Source organism: Setaria viridis, chromosome 2 (assembly GCF_005286985.2).
Source record: "Setaria viridis chromosome 2, Setaria_viridis_v4.0, whole genome shotgun sequence".
Taxonomy (NCBI): Eukaryota; Viridiplantae; Streptophyta; class Magnoliopsida; order Poales; family Poaceae; genus Setaria; species Setaria viridis.
The window spans coordinates 31686019-31711499 of record NC_048264.2 but is presented as its reverse complement, the minus strand read 5'-3'; the positions used below and the strand labels follow the sequence as shown (position 1 = coordinate 31711499).

The 25481-nt window shown below is 47.0% G+C and overlaps 6 protein-coding genes across 7 annotated transcripts; 5 read left to right on the top strand and 1 right to left on the bottom strand.

Moving 5' to 3' along the window:
* The first annotated feature begins 265 nt into the window (after window positions 1–265).
* Window positions 266–5048, top strand: LOC117843574 (nuclear pore complex protein NUP58). The gene is made up of 6 exons (XM_034724219.2): window positions 266–751; window positions 1347–1461; window positions 3164–3586; window positions 3822–4302; window positions 4563–4603; window positions 4726–5048. Exons 1-6 carry the CDS (start codon window positions 396–398, stop codon window positions 4756–4758), a joined length of 1449 nt encoding a protein of 482 aa, XP_034580110.1. The 5' UTR covers window positions 266–395; the 3' UTR covers window positions 4759–5048.
* Window positions 5049–7491: 2443 nt separating this feature from the next.
* Window positions 7492–9912, top strand: LOC117843575 (probable thylakoidal processing peptidase 2, chloroplastic). Its single transcript, XM_034724220.2, has 5 exons — window positions 7492–8546; window positions 8641–8778; window positions 8892–8978; window positions 9354–9421; window positions 9520–9912. Exons 1-5 carry the CDS (start codon window positions 7740–7742, stop codon window positions 9641–9643), a joined length of 1224 nt encoding a protein of 407 aa, XP_034580111.1. The 5' UTR covers window positions 7492–7739; the 3' UTR covers window positions 9644–9912.
* Window positions 9913–11824: 1912 nt separating this feature from the next.
* LOC117846127 (annexin Gh1) lies at window positions 11825–14082 on the top strand. Of its 2 annotated transcripts, XR_004638232.2 has the most exons (6): window positions 11825–12331; window positions 12418–12648; window positions 12771–12992; window positions 13099–13188; window positions 13324–13599; window positions 13800–14082. XR_004638232.2 is itself a non-coding variant. In XM_034727239.2 (5 exons), the coding sequence occupies exons 1-5, from the start codon at window positions 12128–12130 to the stop codon at window positions 13534–13536; spliced, it is 960 nt and encodes a 319-aa protein (XP_034583130.1). In that variant the 5' UTR covers window positions 11830–12127; the 3' UTR covers window positions 13537–13682. The 2 variants fall into 2 exon arrangements, 1 of the variants encoding a protein (XP_034583130.1); XM_034727239.2 differs by lacking the exon at window positions 13800–14082 and having other exon boundaries at window positions 11830–12331; window positions 13324–13682.
* LOC117846128 (transmembrane emp24 domain-containing protein p24delta3) lies at window positions 13630–15768 on the bottom strand. Its single transcript, XM_034727241.2, has 4 exons — window positions 15518–15768; window positions 14194–14403; window positions 14010–14086; window positions 13630–13922 (listed from the first exon to the last, which is right to left on the bottom strand). The coding sequence occupies exons 1-4, from the start codon at window positions 15716–15718 to the stop codon at window positions 13778–13780; spliced, it is 633 nt and encodes a 210-aa protein (XP_034583132.1). The 5' UTR covers window positions 15719–15768; the 3' UTR covers window positions 13630–13777.
* A 186-nt stretch (window positions 15769–15954) lies between these two features.
* LOC117846129 (uncharacterized) lies at window positions 15955–18549 on the top strand. The gene is made up of 4 exons (XM_034727242.2): window positions 15955–16172; window positions 16279–16378; window positions 17956–18108; window positions 18320–18549. Exons 1-4 carry the CDS (start codon window positions 16037–16039, stop codon window positions 18354–18356), a joined length of 426 nt encoding a protein of 141 aa, XP_034583133.1. The 5' UTR covers window positions 15955–16036; the 3' UTR covers window positions 18357–18549.
* A 1705-nt stretch (window positions 18550–20254) lies between these two features.
* LOC117842752 (beta-1,3-galactosyltransferase 7) lies at window positions 20255–23778 on the top strand. Its single transcript, XM_034723261.2, has 11 exons — window positions 20255–20549; window positions 20679–20769; window positions 21254–21312; window positions 21408–21598; window positions 21827–21890; window positions 22285–22357; window positions 22512–22632; window positions 22718–22805; window positions 22886–23011; window positions 23093–23202; window positions 23302–23778. The coding sequence occupies exons 1-11, from the start codon at window positions 20443–20445 to the stop codon at window positions 23448–23450; spliced, it is 1179 nt and encodes a 392-aa protein (XP_034579152.1). The 5' UTR covers window positions 20255–20442; the 3' UTR covers window positions 23451–23778.
* Window positions 23779–25481: the final 1703 nt, after the last annotated feature.

The following is a 25481-nucleotide window of genomic DNA, read 5'->3' as shown; positions in this document are numbered from 1 at the left end:
ACGGTCCATCATGGTCCGACCCAACCCGATCGTGATTCCTCTCCGCCCCCGACTCACTCACCGGCTCAACGCACAGCCGACAGCTCCCCTGCTTTCCAAAAGCTAACGATTCCAGCAAATACCCCTCCCCAATAGCCAGAATCCTCCATCTTGCCCTTGCCCTCCGCCTGCTCCTGCGACTCTCTGCGAGTCGTCTTTCTCCACTACTAGTAGGGGGGCAAAGGCGTCAGTTTCCCGCTCCACTCCTTTCGTTTTTCTAGTCTAGGGTTTAAGAGCTCGCCGAGCCCGCCCGGCCCAGCTAGAGCCCAGGAACACCCCCGCGGCCCCACCCTCCCGTCTTGCCGGCGCCTCGCGCCGCCGTTGCCGGAGCCAAGCTCTCCGCCGCCGAGTGCGCAATGGCGTTCTCCTTCGCCTCGCCGGCGGCGTCGAACCCGTTCCAGACGCCGGCGGCGTCGAACCCCTTCCAGACGCTCCAGACGCCAGCGGCGCCGAACCCCTTTCAGACGCCGGCCCCGGCCACAACGCAGGCGCCGTCCTCCTCGCCCTCGCCGTTCCAGTTCAGCTTCCAGCAGCCGCAGCAGCAGCAGCCACAGCAGCAGGTGGCTCCGGCGGCGCAGCCTCAGCAGCCGCAGCCGCAGCCGCAGCAGCAGCAGAAGCTGATGCTGTACACGACGGATATGAAGCCCGCGGGGTACAACACCAAGTGGGAGGAGCTGCACGCCGAGTCGCAGAAGGCGCTGCTCCAGATCGAGTAGGGTTCTTCTCTGTGTCTTTTTTTTCCTGTCCTGTTTTCTGGTAATGGTGTGCGGTTACTTGGGCACGGCGTACCTTTGCTTAGATGTGAGCTTTCGTGTCGATTTGTGCCTTCAACTAGATTTGTTCCATCTGATTAGCAAAAATTACCCCTTTTCCGTTGTTTTTCTTGCGCGGTGCAGGTGTACTTGGCCAAACTGGTAAAATGTGATTGCGTTTGTTCTCTGCCAGTGGAGGCAGTACTTTTTTAAAAAGCCTTTTTATTTGAATAAAATGTTTTGGGGGAGTAGCCCAGTAATTTTTTTTTGTTTTGCTTGTATTGAGGGACTGAGGCCTTCTATTTCTGAATGTTATTAGCATCCACTGTTTTGAACTTTTTTGTTTTGGGCGAAAAGATACATCTTTTGTGGTCTATCATCTGATTTGCCTCTGTCACATTTGATGTTCACCTGGTGATCTTAAGAGTAGTTTTGTCTGCTTTAATGTTCATCTATTTGATGTTGTTTATTGCAGTTTATGGACGACTATTTGATGTTTGAATTGTTCACTTTAAGTTGTTTTCTAAAAAATGTTGTGTAACACTGGTTTTGCAGGGATAAGATACGTGAGTACAAAGATGAGAGTGAGAGGTTGGATCAGTGCAGTCGTCTTTATGACTCCTCAATCTCGAATGTCAATTTTGAGCTTGATGCGAGTCGCATTGCTCAGGTTAGAAATTTCATCACAATCTTTGCTTTCTTGGGATTTTTTTCTTAGCTTTAGTGCAGGTTTGATTGTTTTTGTCATGCTCCACAACCAGAAGATTATTTTAGTTTTAGCTGATAGCCCGACTCGTGGTGTTGCTAGTAGGTTGTCCGAAAGTGTAGAACCGTAGAAACTGTTTTCTAGAATGTCATGTCATTGCAAACAGCTAAGGTGCCGTTTGGTTCTGAAAACGTAACACAAACGTAAAAGGAATGTGATTGCAGCGTGAATGCTTACAGAATAAGCGATCTCCCGTTTTGTTTGGTTCGAGTACTCTATAACCAAAGCTGTGCAAGCTCATCATCGCGCATAGAGGGCGATCGCCAACTCCCATGAGTTGTCACCTCCGATCTCTGTGTCCTGCTCGCCTTCTTCCTCACTCTCTCTCGATTCCATTGCTGATGCTCATGAGGTGATTGCCGCGGTGCTTGCACAGGTCATCACGCGAGCCGCCAGCAACACTGCCATACCATGCCGCTCCATATCTCCGCCGCACTCCATTGCACTTTGGGCATGATGCTGTGCCAGGCTAATCTCGTGCGGCTGCCATCGTCCCATCCCTAATTCCGGATTGAGCTACGATTCTCCTTCGTGCTCAACAAGCTGCCACACCATAGCTCGAGCTTGAGCTATGGTTCTCCTTCGTGCTCAACAAGCTGCCAGTTGCAGTCTCAGGCTCTCGGCCTCAGCAGCGATGGTGCATGGGCTCTCGAACACACTGAGGCGCAGATGTGCGGGGGCTGCCCCAAGGCAGCGCAGCAGTTGCTCCTGGCCATGAAGATCGAGCTGGGGTGTAATGTGCGAGGTCTCCTCTGCAAGTCCGATCCAATCATTATGGTGCTGCAACACGGAGAATTTTGAGCGTTATCGGCTTTGTATAGCACTGTTATCGATCCCGCGTTATCTGATTACAGAGCACACAAACCAAACACCAGCTAACATAATCAGTTTGCAGCGTAAACGGATCACGCCCTAAAACAGTCGAACCAAACACCACATAAGAGTCACATGTAGATCTTTTAACCATTTGAAATTTCATGAGGTAGACCTGTATGTTGGACAATAAGTACTGTGCCCCCTCACCGTCATAAATCCCAGAACTCTGAAACCCCCTTGCTCTTCTTCGCTAGGTAAATTTATATAAGATTAACCTTTTTCCACTACCCACTAATATTTTATCATTTTTATGTATTAGATATGAGCTTGTCCCCAGTTAGAGGTTGTCTAAATGCTATCATGGTTTAGTCATGTCCTGAACAAAACAAATTAGCATAGTATGTTGCAACCGAACTTAAGCTAGTAACAAGAGAAGCTTCATAATTAGGGGCAGTTTTCTCCTGCTGGTGCAGTAGTAAATATTCATCATAGGAGAGCTGCATATCTTGGTATTATAGAGAGATGGTGCAGTAATAAATCTAATCATCATCGCAGGGTTATTTAGTTTGAGCTTACATCCAGCTTGAATGTTGATATGCTTCTTTGGCAAAACATGACTTGCTGCGTGGAAAAATAATGTATGTTGCATAACTGGAAATTGATATATGGACGCTGAATATTTCCTTTCGTATATTGTTGTAGTGCCATTGTGGTAGCCTGATCAGTGTCTGCTCTAGCAGGATCCTGGATTCATGAATCATGAATAAATATTTGCTGTCTGTTCTAACAGGAACTCGGAGGTACCACCACTGTGATGGAGAGAGAGAAGGCTTCCATCCAGGAATTGATGACTGTCGTTAACGAAATGATGTGGAACACGGAATTTGCTATGAGGTCATACTTGATGTTGAGGCCAAGATTCATCCGTCCAGGTGCTGGTGTTGCCAATGGTGGTTCTTCAAATCCTTCTGCAGGTGCTCCACCCAATCAGCCAGTGGTAGATTTCTACAGTGGAGTCCCAAAGCGCCCTTCCCTTTTTATGCAGCATACTGTCAATAGATTTGAATGTTATCTCGCTGAGTGTTGCAAGTGGATCGGTGAGCTAGAGCAGCTGGTTCAGATGGAGAATAATAAAAGATCATCAGATTCTCTGGAGTCTCTTCCAAAAGTTATGTCAAATGTGCATGACTACTTCATTTATGTTGCTTCTAAGGTAATATTTTGCTCAAAAGGAAGTTATACCAAAACAATACCGGGTTCTTTAGTTTTGAAAGATACTCCCATGATGTGCCAATATCTCTACGTATGATGAGTCAAATATAAAGCTCTAAACTGATCAAACTTTTAGCAACAGCAACATACTGTGAGCAAAATGAGAACATTTATTTAGTTATCATTTACTAGGCTCAGTATTGCCTAAGGCATTCTCTTATGTTGCTATTTTTCAGGTGGAAAATCTTCATCAGTATGTTGAGTCAATGAAAACTGAATATCTTAATGAACAGCGTCATATGGGTAATGGGAATGATCCGTTTCTGGAGGCAAACAGAAGAGAAGCAGCTAAACAAGAAGCAGCTGCCAAAAGGGTCCATCCAACTTTGCATTTGCCTGCTCCTGCACAGCCCACAACACAAATTGCTGCACCAGCAGCAAGCCAACCACAGCAATCTTTTTTTCCATCTGGCGCAACTTCGTCAAGTGGTTTTTCAGCTTTTAGCACTCCTGCTGCCGCTCCATCCTCATCTAGTCTCTTTGCAACTCCAACAACTCCAGCTCCATCAGGCGGCCTTTTTGGCGCATCTGGATCAGCTCAATTGACCACACCATTTGGAACAGCATCCACTCCTACACTAGCATCAACACCAGCTCCTGGATTTGGGACTAGCACATCTTTGGGTGGAACATCATTATTTTCTACACCATTTGGAGGTAAACATACTTTCTCAACCAATATTATGTGCTGGAAGCTATATGTTGGAAAATTTCATGCTATTTTACTTGGAGCAACTTGGAGTTGCACATGCTTTCATACTGATGTGGCTTAACCATATTACCAATGTTTTTGCCATCCATCATATTGCTCGTTGCACTTGTACCCCCCCTAATGGGAATTAGTTCAATGTTCATTGTAAAAGACTGCTCGACATGAGGATGAAATGCACTTCATGACACACTGGTGTATTTTTCAGGTGGAGCTACAGCTTCAGGCTCCAGCTTCGGTGGTGCATCGGTGAGTAAAATTTACATCAGTTTACATGACTTTTTTCAGTCGGTTGTGCTTGGAAGAAATATAACTTTGTCAAGCTTCCCTGTTCAGCTTACCATGTTTACCCCTTTTTTTTAATGGTGCAGAAAGGGAGGTCTAAGCCCCGGGGGCGTCGCTGAACCAATGTGAAACGTGGGTGCTCTTGTTTCTCCTCTTGGCCCCATTCCCTTTTCCTCTGTCTTATGCAAAACTTGTAATTAACTTCCAATTCTAGTGGAGTTTGGAGTGATTTATCTTGATGCATGCTTAGCTTACTATTAGATCTGTTTGGATACTATTGTAATACTTGTCCATTATTGCTCTGTTCTTAGTCTTGCCAGAATATTCCGTGCTGAACTGCTACTCAAGATTTCCTATAAAGTGGTAAAGGCTGTAACCCACTAATATGCATCCCATTGGTTTCCACTAATGATATGTTTTTGCCCGAGCCTTGATTTTGAAGCATGTCTACTTTTTTGGTAACCTGAGAAGTAATATTTTTTTGGATTGGGCCGTCAAGTGATGTCTATTGTTCTTTGTTTCCGTATTCACCTGAAATTAAGCTGGCCCCAATTTGTAGAACTTGAACACTATGATCAAGACTTGTAGCAAAACATCAATGCAATAACTAGCAAGTTCTGATGGAGTCTTTTATGTGGTTATACAGAACCCCTTATGTGTCACTGTCCCAAGCTGCGATGCTATGCATTGCATTGCAGTAGGGTTGAAGGTTCATCCTGGTCCAAGAAATAGCACGACTTTTTGCTGCTTTGACTATGACATGATTTTGTAGTATGCACATGACAAAGCTAGTTTCGACATCATCCGTAGATGCATCTAGCATTTTTTGACTTGGTTGCTTGCAGCTAGTGTCCCCGCGCATCACCTCACAGATGCGCGTTTTGGACCTGTCTGTATCTTGGTGCAGTCACATATTTTCTTTTTTTTTTTTGAATAAAGTGTGGTCACATAGTGATGAACACATTTAGAGTTGAACCTGTCAGTCGGAATGTTACTACTGTTCCTTCTTCCATCCAAGTTCTAGACCTTTAACCTTTTCATCCCAGCTTACCGCATCAGTTTCAGAATTTTCTCTTCCAGTTCTTTTTTATCATTCTTTTTGTTTAAGTTACTTCATACTGTCAGTGTCACCCATATCTTAGACAGGAGTTCATCGATTATAGCACGCTTCTGTCCATCTTTTTTTTTTCTGTCCGTCATCAGATTGCGATGCTTCCTGGTTTCTTCCTAGTTTCTTTGTGCTTATATCAATAGGTCCGTGATGCTATTCTTTTCCCTGCCTCATTGGTATGATTGGTGGTATCCTTGGGCTCTGAAACGTAAGTGCTTACGACTGCGGAGACATCATATCCCAAAAAATATCGAGTCCATTGGGTTTTTATAAAGAGTCAATTGCTTAGCCTTTGACATTTTGCTAAAGCAATCGTTACTGGCGGTTGTTAGGGGATCATGGAAGTCTAGTGTGGATAGGGGGTGGTAATGGATAATGACCCTCATGTCTCCTGCACAATCCAACTCAGCTTTATCTATTTGAAAGTCATATAATATTATGGTTCAGTTCTTATTGAGCCCGATCCAAGCTAAATTAGAGAGCTCTTTACGACCCCTAGCGTCAATGGGCTGTCAGTGTACACGAAATTTTAAGTGGCCGAGCGCAGCTTGTTGAGTGTTTCCCTTTTTCTAGCGCTGGCATGAGGATTTGACCGATGTTATTTTACTGCGCTGAACATTTCTTCCTGTCGGTTTTTTTCTGCTGTGTGCATTACGCTGTTTCAGTCTCTGACTTCCAGGGGACATTACTTTTCTGATTGAGTTATCCTGTACCATTTCCTGTTCTGAATCTTTGAAACAAGTTGTTTATCTGGAACGAGCATGGACTAGGTTCCCAGCGGTCCAAGATGATTCTGGACATGTGAATGCGGGGATCTCTGTTTCCTCATCCAGATCTCTGTTTCCTCGTCCGTTCGTCTTGAAATCCCTCTCCGAGGCACCGATTCTTCTGAAATTCTCTCCCTTTTGAGGAATTGAGTAACTGCTGTGGGCCTGTGATTCGTTTCTGGGTAGTGTGACGTGCCTGGTACAGTTGGGGCAGTGGAAGCTTCAGCGAAGCAACCCGGCAGCGTTTGAGCTTCCAGTGCTGGGATGAGCGTGAACCGAGTCGCTTTCGTGGCTCGGTGCTGCACGCTCGTATGGACGCCTGTTTTGGCTGTGCTTGCTTTTTCAGTTGGGATGGTTGTGGATTATTAGTCTCGTTTTTCGAAGTCTTCTCCCGCTTTTTCCTGGCAGCGACGGTGCTGTTTACCTAACGAGAAGCAGGGGTCTTCGGTAGCCGTTTGTCAGTCACTCGATTGTCAATCGTTTTGATTTTTCTAAATTTATAAATATTAATTTAAAAAATAAACGAATGGAGGAAGTACAAAGTATTCATGAAAAATTGTGATAAGATTCTCCATTGTGTAATTCTTAAGATATTACTCATCCCATCCTTCTTTTTCTTGAGAACCCAAACACAAATGGCATGATCTTTTACAAACGCATGATGAAACTATGAAACTTTGGTGATGGATATGTTTTGAAACATGGAATGTTTATATGGTACTAATTTTGTGTGGAAATTGTTACTTAAATCATAGTAAAAATATGCTGAACTTGGGCGGATTTCGTATAAATTTCGTTTGAATTGGGAAATATCCCCCCCCCCAAAAAAAATCGCGTGTAGAATTAATTTAATTTTGCAGGGAAAAGAGGAAACATAAAAAAATCTCCAAAATCCAGGGGGCTCCATTCCTCCACGTTCTCAGAAAAGTAAACGTCCACGCGTCTATAAAACACACCTCTCTCGTCGCCCTCCCGCTTTCTCTCTCCAATTCGCCCTCACCTCGCCGCCTCCCCCCTTGACCGCCACCCTTGACCCCGTCTTCCGGCGAGGCAGCTCGCCGGAAGACCCCCCACCTCGACCTCCCCGACGCAACCTCCCACCCTGTAACCCTCCGGAATGTCCGCCGGCTTCTAACTCTCCCGCGCCCCGGTCTCCGCTTGCTTCCTCGACAGCCCAATCCGCCTCCTCTCGCTCTCGCTACGGCTCCTCTGCCTGGTCGCCATGGCGATCCGCATCACCGTGTCCTACTCCGGCTACGTGGTGCAGAACCTCGCCGCCTCTCTCGGACACCGCTTCTGCTCGGCCTCGGCCTCCGCCACCGGCGGCCGCCTCCTCCACGACGGCGCCTGGCGCCCCTTCTGCATCTTCACCTCCACCCGCCAACCAGAGCAGCACCGCAGTGGCGGCGGCGGCAACGACCGCCATGACGGCGGCGACCACAACCACCCCAAGCCCCAGGCGATCGCCGCCGGAGCTCACTCGCTGCTGCTCACGCGGGCGTGCCTGTCGTCCAAGTCGCCGCCGCCGTCTCTCGCCGTGGGACTGCTGTCGGTGCTCACGCAAGCAACAGGGCCGACGGCTGGGATCACCGGGTCGGCGGCGCCCCTGTCAGGTTCGTCGTCGATTTCCCTCGGCTTCAACCCCACGTCCTTCCTCCCGTTCCTGCAGACGGCGAAGTGGCTCCCCTGCAGCGACCTTGCCACCTCGTCGTCTTCGGCGCCCTCTTCCCCTCCCCGTTCGCTGGCGCCTTCGCCCTCCTCCAAGAAGGCGTTGATTGGTGGTGCTAGCTCTGGTGCTGGTGCGTCTGGTCCTGCGGGAATTGCGACGAGCAGTGGTGCTAGTGCAGCGATGAGCAGGAGTAACTGGTTGTCGAGGTGGATGAACTCCTGCTCCGATGAGGCCAAGACGGCGTTTGCAGCTGTGACCGTGCCACTCCTCTACGGCTCGTCCCTGGCCGAGCCAAGGTCCATCCCGTCCAAGTCCATGTACCCGACTTTCGACATCGGCGATCGGATTCTTGCCGAGAAGGTAGAGCTTCGTTTGATGAGCATTTTAGTACTTATTAGAGCTGTACTGGATCATTGTTATGTTTGCTGATGATTGGTGTTATTGTGATCTGCAGGTCTCGTACATATTCCGGGAACCGGAAATTTTGGACATTGTAATCTTCCGGGCTCCTCCAGCTCTTCAGGCTTACGGCTACAGCTCAGGGGATGTGTTCATCAAGAGAGTTGTGGCCAAGGGAGGAGACTATGTCGAAGTAAGCTTTTATCCCAATGGTAGTGCAGCCTTCTGTTTGTTTCTGGTGTTATTATGCTGCAAACAGTTTGATTCTTTCTGCTTGAGTTGCTGATAATCTTGGCTCTTTAATAGGTGCGTGATGGCAAGCTGTTGGTCAATGGAGTAGTTCAGGATGAGGAATTTGTGCTCGAGCCACACAACTACGAATTGGGACCATTGGTATGTCATACGTTCTTTCCTCCATTATATACTGCATCTGTTGGATTTCTGCCTTCATGTTTTGAACTTTTGGTTAGGTTAGGCTTAGGCATATTATTATGATCCGCGTGCTTGGTTTTGCTACTTAAAGCCATCAAAATGCAAAGTTCGAAATTTGGATTGTGCGTGATACAGAAGTATCGATTGGCTGCATTTCCAGTGCCTGACTGATAATCAGTTGAACTATCGAACGCTCAAACTAGACACATAGAATATCTCATGAAGTTGTGTTCCCTTAGGCATACTTGTTAGCATTTTACATTTCTTTTAGCATGGTGGTTCATCATGTTGTTCAAGGGTTCTAACTCTTCTCATTTCTGCTGATCATTGTTGCAGCTTGTACCGGAAGGTTATGTGTTCGTGCTGGGAGACAACCGCAACAACAGCTTCGATTCCCATATCTGGTATGTTGCAACCCAATTCAATCTGTTTTATACACGAGTTCACTTGGTACTTTGGTAGAACGTATGCCTGATTCGTTTCGAACGTCTTGACGTTTCAGGGGTCCGCTTCCGGCAAGGAACATTGTCGGGAGATCTTTGCTCCGGTACTGGCCTCCATCGAAGATAACCGATACGATCCACGACTACGAGCCTGATGCAGCGCGCCACATGGTGCCGTCCTGATACGCAGTTTGCTCCAGCGATGCTGGATAGCTGATGTTTACAATAACATTTCATGGAGCTCCATTGATGAGCGGAGCTCCCAGTTTTTTTGTTGTCTCTCTCAGAATATTTGTTTCCTTGAGTGTTGTCTGTAAATTCCCTTTGGCTGACCGATTAGTTTTCCCATTAGCAAGTGCTTGTTTAGAGCACTTCCCCAAAAGTGTAACGCCTTGCAATTCGCAAGCTATGATGATCAGTACCTCCTATATGTATATAGAGCAATTGCTGAAGGAGCATTCGAGTTCTGCATTACTGCTCTTGCGGATCTGAAAACCTCGCGAGCTTTCTTGAGCTGCAGGAGATTCCGTGTACATGTAATGCAATGTTGAAGATAAACAAAAATTATGTGGAAAAAACATTTTCACGTTCTTTTTAGTAAGCTAAGGCAGGCGTTCTGCCGTTTCATCATTAGGAAAGAAGTGAAGTTTATTTGCATGCGTTCCCTGGCTGGAGGAGCCAGGACAGGAGGCGAAGTGAAAAAATAGATGAGGTCAGGGAAACAAAAAACACCAAGAGCCGGGAGAAGCTGATTACAGAAGTAATTCTTTTCACTGTTCTTACGGCAAGCCTTGTGTCTTCCTGGAACGATCATAAGCGCAGCGCTAAGTTGCGACTCGGGAAGCTCAAAATTCATCAGCAGAAGTCGGTCTGCCATCTTTAAAAAAAGAAGAAGAAGAAGTGGGTCTGCCTGCAGCCCTGCACTGCCCCGTGTCTTTCCGTATCGGCCTATGCAGAGTGCGGTATGGTGTTTGTTGTTCACGGTGGCATCCGTTTAGTTGCTGCTCTGCTAATAATATTTGAGTTGCCTTTGTTGGGCCCGATCTCTACTAGAACCCGTGCGTGAGGGGCTGAGAGAGCGAGAGAGGAAACTAGCTCGCGGCCTCGGCCCTGCACCACATACATACACCCTGGCGCAGGGGCGCGGCACGCGGCCTGCGTCCCTGTGATTCTCTCTCGGCGGCCCCCCCCCCCCCCCCCCCCCCCCCCCCCCCCCCCCCCCCCCCCCCCGCCGCCGCGGCGTTCGTGCACGGCACCTTTTGCTTGGGGCCCCGGCCTGCTCACACTTGGTTCGCGCCGCGCACGGCGCACCAGCCACCAACCGCAGAGTCGCCGCAGCAGCCAGAATCATCATCAGCACGCGCGAGCCTCGTCTGCTAACGTCCCCGCCCGTGCGCGCTCATCGGACGTAACCACGTGAAGCACGGAATCGGGCCAGTCCAGTAGTCCACTACGCTGAACGGCCCAAGTGATTCGAACACGCACGCTGTCACTCAGGTGCAAACCGAACCGAAACACCTCGCTCGCGTGAGCCCAACGGAGCTGAGCAGGAACCAGGAAGGCACGCCACAGCTGCTTGACGTCGCGCCCAGCAGCACCCTGACCCAACCCAAAGCCAAAACGATGCCGAGGAGCGAGGCGGCACTCTGGCTCCGAACAAAGCCAAACGTATCACCCACTCACGTCTCAGATCACCAACATGCGCATCGCAGATTCGCAGTCTTCGCATAGTAGGTTTGGCTTTGGCAAACCATGAGCATCCGTGCCACCCGCACATTCCCAGCTGAGCTGACCGGTGCTTTTTGCCGAGGAAAAGAACAAACACCAACGCGACGCGCACGGACACCGCAGCCGAGACCGAGAAAATAAAGGCTCGGCCAAGAAAGCTCGCCGAGTTCCGGACGATTCATCTCTCGGCTGGGTAAAAGCGGGGAACGGAACCGGCAACAAAAAGGCAAAGCCACCGTCCAGAGGCGCGGCCTTGACTCGGCGTCTACTGGGACTCCACGACCACGAACGGGGGCACCACCCAGCCGCAAAAGTTGGTGAATGAATGTAGTGTAGTGTGAGTTCTCCACGGAAAGGGCCAGCTTTATGGATCCCCTTTTTCACAGTTCAGTGGGCAGCTGCCTTTGCAGCGCACCTCGTCGTCGGCTAGTATCTGGCGCCTAGGAGAGCAGACGAGCAGGATCTTTTCCGCCTGGCAACCACATCCTCACCTGTGAACGCCCCCACAGAAGACAGAACACACCTGCAATGAAAAACGAAAATGCTCCTCTTGTGTTCATTGGACAGAAAAGAATCGCGCACGCGACGTTTATCCGGAATCCCGGATGGTACGATAAAGTTGGCGTATTTATGCTATGCTATGCGATTCATTTGAATTCAGAGAGGATTACGAGAAGCTGAAAAGGCTGATCCCGAGATCATCAGCATCTCTGAAATCCTGACCCGGAATTCGCTCCCTCACGTAGTCACGTTTCCATTTCCTTCCTCTCTCGCCATTCGATTACCTTTCCTTTCTCCCTGCTTTAAGAGAAAGGAAACCGCGAGCAATGCCCGGTATTTAAACGGCCGGGCCGTGCGTGCGTCCGGCCGGCCTAGGCGAAGGCTAACCGAGTTCTCTACATCGAACACTTCATTTGTCCGGGCGGCGAGTCGGCGGCCATGGCCTCTGCGGGGTTCGAGGAGGCGTGCAGGGAGATCCGCGGCGCGCGCGGCCACCCGCGGCGCCTGGGCCAGCTCCTGGCTACGCGGAGCCCCGCCGAGAGGCAGCAGATCAGGGCGGCCTACCGCGCGTCCTTCGGCGAGGACCTCGTCGCGGCGCTGCAGGGGATCCTCGTCGCTGGCGCCGGCGGCCAGGAGGACGAGGTAAAAAGCGAAGGAGCAGAGCGTCTCGGCGCCGTCGAGGCGATTAGATTCCCTCACTTCTTTCTTTCTTTCTTCCATTCCAACAGCTCCGCAAGCTGCTCTACCTGTGGGCGCTGGACCCGGCGGAGCGGGACGCGGTGGTGGCGCGGGAGGCGGTGGAGGGCGGCGTCACCGTCGCCGGCTACCGCGCCCTCGTCGAGGTCTTCACGCGCCGGAAGCAGGACCAGCTCTTCTTCACCAAGCAGGCGTACCTGACAAGGTTCAGGAGGAATCTGGACCAGGACATGGTCACCGAGCCATCGCATTCGTACCAGAGGGTACATAGCTTTTTTCTAAAACTCTTCTTCAGTTAATCGTTTTTGCTGTCATGGCGTGTTAGCCAAGTGAAACTCAACTCAGCTTCTGACATTGATGTTTCCTGATGATCCGAGCTGAGCAGCTGCTGGTTGCTCTTGCGGCCTCACGCAAGTCGCACCACGACGAGCCCAGCCAGCACATCGCCAAATGCGACGCGAGGAGGCTGCACGACGCCAAGAACGGCGGCGCGGGATCGGTCGTCGACGAGGCTGTCATCCTCGAGATGTTCAGCAAGAGGAGCATCCCGCAGCTCAGGCTGGCCTTCTGCAGCTACAAGCACATATATGGGCATGACTACACCAAGGCAAGCGAACCCATCAACTACAGTAGCTCATAGCATCCACTTCATACACCCCCCTCCTCAATGACTCTGTTCTGAGGCTATCCTGAAACAATGTGTACGGATGCAGGCACTGAAGAAGAATGGCTCTGGTGAGTTTGAAGAAGCTCTGAGAGCTGTTGTCAAGTGCATCTACAGTCCTTCCAAGTATTACTCCAAGGTGATACAAACAGTTGATTCAGTATCTTTTTTCTTTGAAGAACCAAACAGTTGATTCAGTATCAGAAACAAACAGCTTATCGTACCTTACACATGTCTCATCTGATCCATTCTTTTCTGTTCTTGGTCTTTCCAGTTGCTGCAGAGAAGTATGCTATGCGCAGGAACTGACAAAAGGTTGTTAACAAGGGCGATATTGGGCAGCGACGATGTCGGTATAGATGAGATCAGATCAGCGTTCAAGAGTTGTTATGGGAGGAACCTTGCAGACTTCATCCATGAAAGCTTGCCTCAGAGTGATTACAGAGATTTTCTTGTGGCTGTGGCAAGAGGGTCAGCCGCCTCATGAAGTTGGCATAGAGGAAACCTTGACTTGTCCAGCGAAGCAAATACTGCTTTTCATGATGCAGGAGTAAGTAGAACATAAAAAACAGCAGTCTCGTGCCATCTGAACTTGGATTTCAGGTTATGAAATGTTACCAGTTTATTTACAAATTTGCTTGGCTTGTGACGGAGAAACCATCACATCTCATGCACAAAGTAAAACACAACAGTACGCTTATTGCAGAGGACTATATTACGAACGTCACTTAGATGAGCTTCTTTTTGCAGAAGTACTGTTGTAGATGCCACAACTGCAAAACAGAGACCGCAATGCAAACGCTTAGAGACAGCAAGCTCAACCACGTGATCCTAGCATTCGTCTTCTCACTGACATCTCTCAAGTTAGCTTCTCTGCACCGAGAACAATTTTGTTAAATAGAGTGCTGTGCCCTGGGAACAGACCAAAATGAAGCTAGAAAAACAAGTGGGTGCACAAACTTGGATTTGAGCAGAAGCAGGTTTTCATGGATTGATTGAACAGCTGTTTCAAGCTTGAGCATCTCTAGCTGAACTCCCTGGTTATGAAACCCCATGTGTATATGGAAGTAAATAAAGAAAAACAATAAATAATGGTATAAATAAATAAAATAACGGTATAACACAACATTTGCATGTAATTCACCTCGATCTTTTCCTTTTTAGCAACAGAATCCCAGTCTTTAGCAGCAATCCCAATTTTCCAATCAAGGTTTAGTTTCACCATTAACCCCCTGTCCTCTCCATCAATCCAAAAGCAAGCCAGGTAGTTTCCAGCTTCCGCTGTGGTGAATGAAAACCGGTCCATTGAAACCTTTTCTTTCTTATGCACAATGTCTCCAAAAGGGGATGTAACCTGAAATAATAATTTCCATCAGAAATGTAAACACGTTAGTAGAACAGAAAAGATCCAAAAGAAATGATATGCAATTAGACAACTCCCAGTCAATCTCCAGATCCCTTCACAGTAATGCTAACATTACTTTGTCGTCAATAAAGTAAAAAGGACAAAATATTTACTCGCTACTACTACCATAGTACCATGTGCAAATTAAGATGGAAACATGTGCAAATTAAGTTGGAAGCATGTGCAGATAGACTGGGAACCACTCCCCGTTTACAGGTTGACAAACAAGTTACAGAACATAATCATGAATGCAATTGGCAAACCAATCTGCAAATAATGGTGGATTCCACAACTCCTGATTCATAATCACAGCTCAATCCAACAAAATGTTGCCGGTTTTTAGAGTAACTCTACTTATTCAACGAAGGATTCCCTCTAAGTGATAGAAAAACTGTTTGACAAAAGGAAATACTGTAATATGTAAATACTCTAGGAAATGCTAAAGGAAAAAAATGCAGACCAAGGACAACAGGAACGAACAACTTGTCCTGCTCAGGATTATGTTGACTGAATCAGTGGCAAGGATACTGAGAGCCTCAAAGCAAATCACACTTCTTACTATCAGTTCTTCATCACAACGATTGTTAATGAATCTGTTCATGCATTTCAGCTACCAAAATGGTTTTCGAAGTATTTCCTATGCACGCCCACATACTGCGCTCAACACCAATGGATGGATGTATACAGTATACCCTCCCCAAATGCCAATGCCTAGTCATATGTACAATGTGCAGAGGTTGCCATCAAGTGTTATTGCTGTTTTTTTTCCGGGAATTGTTACTTTGCAACTGCTGTTTCGCAACTAATGCATTCCATAACATCAAAGAATTCACATATCAATCAGGTGTAACTTGTAACCGCAAGAGCAAGACCTATATGCAATTAATTTCCTCTTCATTTCCAATGTACAGACACAAGCACAGAAAACGCAGGGAGTCATAATTTCCAACCAATTTTGCTTCAAAAATATATTTTCCAACCAATCCTCACAATTTACCCCGTGTGGGACACTGATTTTCCCGTTGCCCCGATCAATCCTGATCCGACCGAAACGATTGGTTACCTTGACGGAGACGGTGGGGTGGGCGTGGTGGTGCTCGTAGAGGACGGAGTAGTCGCCGATGACGACGACGTTGGATTGGATCTCCTCCGACACGCACTTGGACCCGGACGGCGCAATCTCCAGCCACACTGCATCCGCCCCCGCCGCCATCCACCACACCGCCGCCGCCGCCGCCGCGGCCCACGCGCCACCTCGCGCCATCGTCGTCGACTCTCTTCCGGCCGCGCAAACGACCAACCGCCGAACAAGCACACACCCCCGGTCCATCTCACTCGACGCGCGATTCGTTAGGCCCATAAACATGCGAGGCAAAACGGGCCCAATAAAATCCCGAGTTGGGCTCTATTTGGGTTACAAATTTTGTTCTCAGTCTCAGTTCGGCCCAAATCAGGAAGCCTCCACCCAACTCCAGGCAGGGTCCAGGCTCCACTTGGAAAAATAATTCGGCAGAAAAACGGAGGAGAGAGCAAGCAAGGAAGATTGCTTGGTGGGAGGAGTTGGTGAGGAGAGGTCGCGGCCATGGAGAACCTTGCGCTGCTGTGGGGGATCATCGGGCCAGGCGTGGCCGGGGCCGTCTTCGGGGCTGGATGGTGGTTCTGGGTGGACGCCGTCGTCTGCAGCGCCGTCTCGGTCTCCTTCCTCCACTACCTCCCAGGTGAGAGCGGGAGCCCTAAGATTCGGTCTTGTGATGCCCCTTTTTCAGCGCTACCTTTGGGATTGTAGTTGATGGGTGTGATTCTTTGGGCGCCGGCGTTTTGCAGGGATCTTCGCGTCGCTGGCGGCGCTCATGTTCAACTGCGTGAACAAGGATGAGATCGGATACGATTATTACTCGCCATATGGGGACGATTCAGAGTGGAGGTGAGGTTATTGGTCGATTTGATATGGATTGATCGAATTGCTGAAAAAAATTTAGTGCTTTATTAAGTAATTGAACCAGGTTAAAGTGAACCCTGATTTTATGATGCATTTTTCAAGGAAACTAAAACTAAAAATATTAACGAAAGAATTTATAATTAATTAGTTGCACATGATTAAGAAGTTCTTAAATTGTGTAGAATGTGTACAAAAATAGTTCAGTCCACAACAACAGACACTGGCTTCCTGCTTAACTCTGCTAAACAGAAATGTGCAACTAGTTATTCTCATGTAGTCATGTCTACCCTTCCTCTTTTCTTGGGTATCCTGAATTTTTCTTCACTGTGTTTTCCTGTGATGTAACAATGACATTCGACTTGTTGATTGCTTTTAAATATCATCAAGGAAGAGATCATGGCTTCTGATTTTTAAAATTAGTGAATTTCGTTGGATAAGTTTTCGACAACCTGATTTGGTGCTAGAGGGAGTTAGTTGTGTGAATTAGGACACTAATGTGTCTATAATTTGAAAATAGTTTGTAATGTTGTTGGGATTTTTCCTACTTCTTGTCAGCCAGTTACATTCTAATTCCAATAACATGTCCTTAATAACTACCTTCACATATATGTAACTCTGTTATTTATTGAGAAGAGGTGAAGAAAGAATAGTCTTATGTTGAATCTAGTCTGATTCTTAAATCATCCTTAAAGTTCATCTTATTTTGAGAGGTCCACTAATCTGATTTGAAGTTAAGTGGGTCAGAGAAGTCCTAAAAAATGTTTTCGATGTTACTATGGTACTTACGACTTAGACAACTAAGTCAACTACTTGACTTCTCTTTTGGTTGTTTTCAACTAGACCAGTTTATATATTTGGAGGCTAGCATATCCAGTGTTAACTGATCCCTGTCTGTAGGTCGCTGTGTGTCTGTGTCTATGGGCGACCCATGAACAATGATGTGTAACATCTCTCTCTGTCAACTACAACCTGTTTTTGGTACAACTAGGACTCCACGGAAGCACTTGTAGAGTTCAAAGATGCATGTTCCATGCGATGATCTAGAAAACAAAATGTCATAACTTAAAACATGTCTTGCACGATGAGCCATAATTGTAAGTCCCATGCGATGATTCCTCTGAAGACCAATGCCAAAATTTGCTAAACCAGTTCAATGGAACTTGAAAGAATGCGTGTGATAGCTTCAAAATTGAATCTTCAACTTGAGTAGCCTAAACTTGTCATCCAGTAATCCAGTGACAAGGACGTGAACCACTTAGCTGAAGTTTCTTCTGTCCAAGTTCATGAGGGCACATAAGGATTTCAGGGTTTTTTTTAATGATTTATGCTGTGCAGTAGATATCTAAACTAAATTTTGTACTTTATACGAAAAGAGCCTCAAGTTTGTAGCATTGTGTTGTATGGTTGCATCACTTTTGGTCAGGTTCAGTAAGTCACCACACAGTCCTTGTTAGTCTTCCTCATTGGTTCTATCGCATGAGCTTAATAGACCTGTGTTGGGGTGAATGATTTTCTTCTGATGCTGCACTGAAGTATTCTAACATTGGTTTCTTAATTTGCAGAGTGAAGCTCTGGCTTTTTGTTGCATACGTCGTTTCTTTTGTCTGCCTAGCTGGATCTGTTGGTTTATTGGTGCAAGATGCGCTGACAGACAAGGGCCCATCTGTCTGGACTGGTGTTGCTGGTGTTCTGCAATGCGTTCTCGTGTTGATAAGGTATATCTGTATTTCTCATCTACTTCCGGTCTGTTCGGTTGAGATTGCTCTTGTAGCTGCAGCAGCCAAGTGAGCAACCTGAGGCTGGGTTGTGGGCATGTTGCCTTGTGCAGCTGCAGCTGCTTGTGCAGCCGGCACAAATGAACAGCTTCTTCATCTTTCACATGTTCAATTGTCCAGTGTGCGTTCTGACTTCTGGTCATCCTTGCAGTGGGTTGACATATTGGACATGCCACTCTGAAGATTAAGCGTGTAATGTTCTGAGCGAATGGTTTGCAAGGTTGGCAATCGCTTGAAGAAAATTATTTCTGGCAACTTATGGTCGTGTGTGATGGGAAAACGTGCCTACTGTATAGTGGAACGGCTATATGTTTCATTTGTGCATATCTGACTGTTTTTCGGAAACGATGCTTAACACCACTTCACGTTTTTTTCTTCCAACCTGTGATGCGTCAAGATCATGCATATTAATTATCCTGAGGGTAAAACTGAAACTGACAGTGAATTGGTCCCAGTGTCGCAACTGACAGTCTCCTGCAGGCTGCACTAAGTTACTGCCTGACGCCTCCTAGTCAGTTCCGGTTGACTTCATTTAATCCAGATGCCGTGTCATCGTTACTGCTGCTGATCGGTATACTGCCTTGGTTGCATCGAAGCTAACGTCCAGCTTTCACAGTCTGTTGTTATACCGTAGGGCTTACTGAAAACGTCATTTCCCTTCTATTTCTTTTAAGCTAGAGGACGCCGTTTCTGAACTGCCGGTACCCAGCTTTCTTTTTACGTTTTCTCGAAGACGGCGTAGGGACCACCTGCCATGGCCCTGTGTCACCTCGACCGAGAGCATCTGAACTGAATCCATTGCGTTCAGCTCGATAGCAATGTTGGGAGTAGTATAACAATTTCTACAGCAGCCGATGCCGTTCCGTTGAAAGCAACAACATTCCGTTGGCGCCTGGCGCGTCGTTCGCAGCTTCGTCGCTTTTCCTGAAGCGTACACTGTGGGTTTCGACCAGGCAAGATATGCCTTGGAATTACCGATCGCGTGTTTGTAATCCAACGACTTGGGCAAGGCTTTCGGGGTATCGGTACAGAACTTGTACTAGAATTGCAGAAACTTCGTGGCTGTACACTTGTACTGAGGGCGAAGGAGACGTCGAAAGACCACGCATGGTTGTTCTGAGGCTAGCCATAGGTTGATTCAAAAGGCTTATGTCACAATCTGTCAATTTGCAACATTGGGATTTCAGACAGGTTGGAAAACCAAGACGAATCCTGCTATCCAAACATGGCTTTTTAAGTCGTAGGAAAGATTTGTCCCAGCGAAAATTAAACTACCATACCGTACCAAGTTCCTTAGAAATTCCTGGCCAGTTCCAATCATGGCCTAATGTACAGAAATAGGCTGGCGCGCCGCCACGGCTAGTCACCGTACGTGGATTCTCCGGTGAAACTGCGTTGCTGGACCTGCCCCCGTGGCCGGTGGCAGCGTGCGAATCTATTGTCTATGGGAACGCCCCTGCTTTGCGCCCCCATTCACGAAGACGCCGCGCGCCTTGCCGTCGCCGGCGGCTGCTGGCGCGGCGCCCTCGAGGGCGCGTCCGTCTGAGAGAGACAGGCGGGGGGTGCGGCGACGCCACGGGCGCTCGCCAGATGGGCGACGCGCGTGGGTCTCCGCGGTCTCACGTGTCCGGTGCATTTAAAATTCTTTTACATGCATAAAACCTATCGATGAGTTAGAGCAAGTGAATTCGATGAGTTAGAACAAAAGAATCACTTTTCTAGTGTTGAAAGAAGTTTTTAAAAATAATGTCTAAAGAAACTGAAAATAGCCCCTATGGCTATCTTCTCTTGCATAATTAAATGAAAGAGGTATTGTCTCGTGCCCATTTAGTAAAAAAGATTTGAAAAATAAACCTTACAATCTCTAACAATAACAAAACTTAGAGAGAGAGAAACTTACTCTAACAATCATGAACCTTTAGAGGAGAGGAAGAGAGAGAGGGAGAGTTAGCTAAAAAACAGTTTCCCTTAAAATCGTCGCTCTCTAACCATCCCCTGTTCTCTCTCTCCCTCTAGAAAAACAGCTTTCACATCTTTGCGCCGTGAACGTAGCATTTGCTCCGAGTCCACCATTAAACTAGTAGTCGTCTCCCTATTGTTGTTTCCCTCCTCTGCTTCGGTTACGTCGAACCTTCATAAAGCCTCCCTCCCCTCGCCCGCCTCTGCGCTGTGATCGTCCACGAAACGCATAGGACGAGCGCCCCGCAGGCCCAAGATAGCCACGGCGACGGAGCCGAGGAGAGAGAGAGGCAGAGCGATCCAAGGGGCGCATAGATGAAGCCCAAGAACGGCGCCGCCGCCTCGGAGAGGAGGCTGCTGTCGCGGCGGATACTGCTCCTCTGCTTCGCCAGCTTCTTCCTCGGCATGCTCGTCACCGACCGGTGAGTCAATAGATTGGTTTCGGTTCTTGCTGCTTTCTTCGAGCCATGGTTATGTCTCCTGTGTGTGTGCGGTGCGTGCGATGGATGCCGTGCTTACGGGTGCTGGGCCGGCGATGGTTTTCATTGCAGGTTTGGATCGGTGCCGAGCCATGTGGTGGTGCCGCAACGGCGGTACGGCACGGAGCTGCCGAGAGTATCCCAGGAGTTTGTTGCCAGGCCGGTAGGGCTGCTTAACCCCCTGAAATTAGTTTTTTTCCCCTTCAAAATTTCTGTTTATCTTATTTATTCGGATTTATGCACGCCTTGCTACTTCAGACATTGTTATATGCATCGTCTTCACGACTGCAGATTCATATTTCCTACTTTTCGCTTATGAGCCATGGCAGTATTTGTTAGGCTGGAAAACGTAGATTGGAAAACATGGCGGTTTAGGAACAATTGAAGCATTAATGAAGTACCTCTTGTAGTCTTGATGGTTGATACCACCTGTTTTTGGAAACTCCTGCATTTGACTACATTTTTCAATATAGTACATAGATACCGTGAAAACTTAAATCAAGCTTTTCCATGAAAGCTAAGGTACAATAGGTTGTTTTACTTTTACATGGACTTCTAAATTCTTGTGCCCTCAAATTCTTCAGTCTTCCTTCCTGAGATGTGATAGTTCTCTTAACGGAATGCATAGCTCCCTTTCTTGATTTCAGAAACCAGCTGACGATAGGGACATTATGGGGGAGGTGTCGAAGACTCATGAGGCCATACAGTATGTCGGCTTGAATCCTGAAAACTGTTTTTTATCTACCAGTGGCTCTCTAAACTGTCAATTTGGCACTAATTTGGATACCTTATTGGATTCAGATATCTGGAGAAATCAATCGACACACTGCAGATGGAGCTGGCAGCTAAGCGCAGTAGCAATGAGCTACATGGGGAAAGTACAGGTGGCATAAGTAAGCAGAGGAAAAGAGCATTTGTTGTGATTGGGATCAATACCGCCTTCAGTAGCAGGAAGCGTCGGGATTCTGTGAGGGAGACTTGGATGCCTCAAGGTTCGCACTCCCCGCCGGCCACTGCAGCTTGATATTTTTCCCCTGATGCTGGTTAGCGGTTGTTTATTGTGCTCCTTATTCCTAGGCTCCTAGCTAGAAGAAATGCTGCAAGAATCTTTTTCTTTTTGTTGAAAGATCCAATGCTGCAGGAGATCTCCATTAGGGCTGACTGTTCTTCTATTTTACTGTGCTTACTGTCTGTAGCAAACTAACTCTGCTATTTATTAGGTGAGAAACTCAAGAAACTGGAAGAGGAAAAGGGAATCATCATCCGATTTACAATAGGACATAGGTAGGGTAGATTGCATTATCTTTCCATTTTAAATTTGTGCAACTATTTTTTTCTGAACACCTCTGTGGAGGGCCTGTGTATATTTAGTGAAATGGTAATTCATTTGGCTCAAACTCCAAAAAAAACTTGACAGCAATTTTTCAACCAATGACTACTGCTGTTGTTTCAAACTGTTTAATTTTGATAAGAAGCAGCACGCTAACTACTGTATTGAAATTAGAAAAGGCATACAAAAGCATGTGTACAGTAGTTGGCAGTAGTTCCTCTTCAGTTTTCAAGCATTCTGGCAGCTGGTGCATATATATTTCCTGATTTTCTTACCACTCAAGTATTTTGTCTGTCATAAATTAAAATACGCATTACTGAAGTAATAACTGGCTTTTATGTGCTGCAGTGCTACATCAAACAATGTCCTTGATAAGGCTATAGACGCGGAGGATGAAATCCATCACGATTTTCTTCGGCTGGTATGATTATTTTCCCCAGCTATTGAACCACACCATTTTTTTCCTCCTTTCTGTTGAATAGCAATCATCGAAACCTGTGTTTTTGGCCCTGGTTTGGGAACTGTCATCTGTGCGAAACTTTGTTCTGATGAAACTGTACATGCATAACACATAGGACCATGTTGAAGGGTACCACAAGCTGTCTGCAAAGACCAAGATATTCTTCTCCACTGCTGTGGCATTATGGGATGCAGACTTCTATGTCAAGGTGGATGATGATGTTCACCTAAACATAGGTACTCTTCAATATGTACCTCTAAAATCACCAACCAAGAGTGAAGAAATTTGTCAATTATTTATTAACTGTCATAAAATATGCAGGAATGCTCGTCGCAACCCTTGGTCGACATAAACTAAAACCACGGGTCTACATTGGCTGTATGAAGTCAGGACCAGTCCTTTCCGACAAGTAATTCTTCTGAAAACAGCATCTCTACTTGAAGTTCCAATCCATCAAATTCTATAGGTAGTAACATTCCATTTCATCAGAAATGCAAAATACCACGAACCTGAATTCTGGAAGTTTGGGGAAGACGGGAACAAGTACTTCCGCCATGCCACCGGACAGATATATGCCATCTCCAAGGATCTTGCCACATACATCTCAATCAACCAGTGAGACCATAGAACTTCCGTGCTGATTCAGATAAAGTTTCCATTTCTTGAGTAGCTACTGACGTTCATCATTTCAACCAGGCCTATATTGCACAAATATGCAAATGAAGATGTATCACTCGGTGCATGGTTTATCGGGCTAGATGTGGAGCACATCGATGACAGGGACATGTGTTGTGGCACACCACCAGGTCAGTTTCTACAGCTGTTTTATTATAACATGCACAGTCCCTGAAACTGGAAGTCACTATGGCACTTACTAATCTTTGCTCTCTGAAACTGCCTCTCAGATTGCGAGTGGAAGGCGCAAGCAGGAAGCGTTTGTGTCGCATCATTCGATTGGAAATGCAGTGGGGTCTGCAATCCGGTCGAGAGGCTAAAATACGTACACTCGAGATGCAGTGAAGGTGAGGACGCCATTTGGAGCACCTCATTCTGACCGGGTGCTGAACTGCTGATAAGGTTCGCAGGCTGAAGAGGGTATGATCACGAGGCTCCATTGATTCAGGTATATACAAACACTGGAACACAGGCTGTAGCTCCCTCATGTTCCCTGGAAGACTCCTTTGTATGAGAACACAAAGGAAATTAAGAGAAGAGAAGCATATGCATATGTCTGATAAAGGAAAAAACTACAGGGATACATGAGTTTTTTTTTCTTTTTTTGGTTGAGAAATAGGTGTTGCAGCTACACAGGGCTCATGTACTGATGTGCGTATACATGTTTTTCAGTCAGTGCAGAAACACGATTGCATTCGATTAGTTCATTTGTCTCGTTTGAGAATGACTACTTTGTCTCAGCGTGTTCTACCCTTGTGGCAACAGATATATATATGTTTGGAGTATACCTTTGATCAGGTAGGCAGAGAAATATCTGCAAACAGTAGTCTCTTTTCAAGACTTACTGAACTTTCAGCGTTTCAGAGATAACAGTATGTACAGCATCTATGACTGTATTCCTAAAAAAACTGCACAGTTCCGAACCAAACAAACACAAATCGAAACCAGCTTACATGATTGTACGTGCACAGATCACAGTGGTCATCAGAATCACAAGCAATTATGCATCCGCAACCATGGGCAACATCAGACTGAGGGTTGCGCATGACACAGACACGGCGTGAGCATCTCCAATAGATCCCCTTTCCTTTTTATTTTTCTTAATCCTATTTTTCCCCTCCCTCTCCCCTTTATAAATGGGATTTCCAACCTCTCCCTTTCCTTCTCTTCATTCTCTCCTTACCATACAATCTCCAACCTGCGTTTTTTTCTTGACATCTCCTCAACAAATTTAGCTGGTGGATCCAAATACCCCTAGCTAAGGGCATGTTTGGGACTAGACCTGAGCAAAACTCGAGCCAGACCGAGCTAGAAAAAGCCCGATTTCTTTCGGACCCAAAGTCTCCACCCAAGCATGCCCATTAACTCAATCGGACCAACAAAATCGGGCCCAATTCGGGCCCGGTGCCCATCCTTTTTTATTGAAATGTAATTCATTTTATTATTCGGACCGAGCTCAAGCCCGTCCATTTTTTCGGATCGTGAAAATCAGCACCACGTCCGGCCCTAAACGAGCACCAGGTCGGGCCGGGCCAGGCCTATTTTGCTCAGGTCTATTTGGGACTGCTCCACTCTGGAAAAAAATATCTCTGCTCCACCAACTCCACTTTTTCGTAGCTCCACTCAACTAACTCCAGAAAAACATGGAGCCGATGAACTTTTTGGCTAATAGCATGATTCCAACTCTAGAATTTGTATTATTTGGTGTGAATAGTCTTTCTTACCCTTGTTTCTTGTTGTGGTTTTTTTTATTTTTTCCATATTGCTACAGGCCTTTATCAAGCTGTTCCGGTTGAAGTTACACAAAACTGTGTTCGATTACAAAACAGAATGCTGCTAATTACCATAAAAAATAAAAAGATACGAGATTTCGCTTTCTCTCGTTCTCAAATTATCTCACACACACACGCTCTCATAGGTCAGTGCAGAGCATGATGATTCACGAACATGCAGAAAATTGCATCCAACATGAATGACTAATTCACTGTTTCACGAACGAAATACAAGAAGCAAATTGGATGTTCTCAGCAGCGCCTCCACCTCTGGACGCCTATGGAGCTGCTCTGCCTAGCGCACCTTCTACACCGTCATCGAGGGTGAGGGCAGCGCGCTGGACCTCGCGCAGTCGTCCGCAAAGCGAACTGCTTCGCCACGTGTCGCGGCCACCCCCTCCATCATGGAGCTTCCGGATGTCGCCACCGGGCCAAGGCCACGCTAGAGCCATGGGCAGTAGTCGTCACTGCACATCAGCTCCATGCGTGCGTTCGCGAGGAGCGGCGCGACCGCAGCACCGAGAAGCGGCGGCGGGATTGGAGATAGAAGATGATCGGAATCGGGTGAGGACCACCGTATCCATCCGTTTTTCTTGTCTTCATGGCCGCGAAGAGTTCCAGCAGGCTGGAATTGTAGC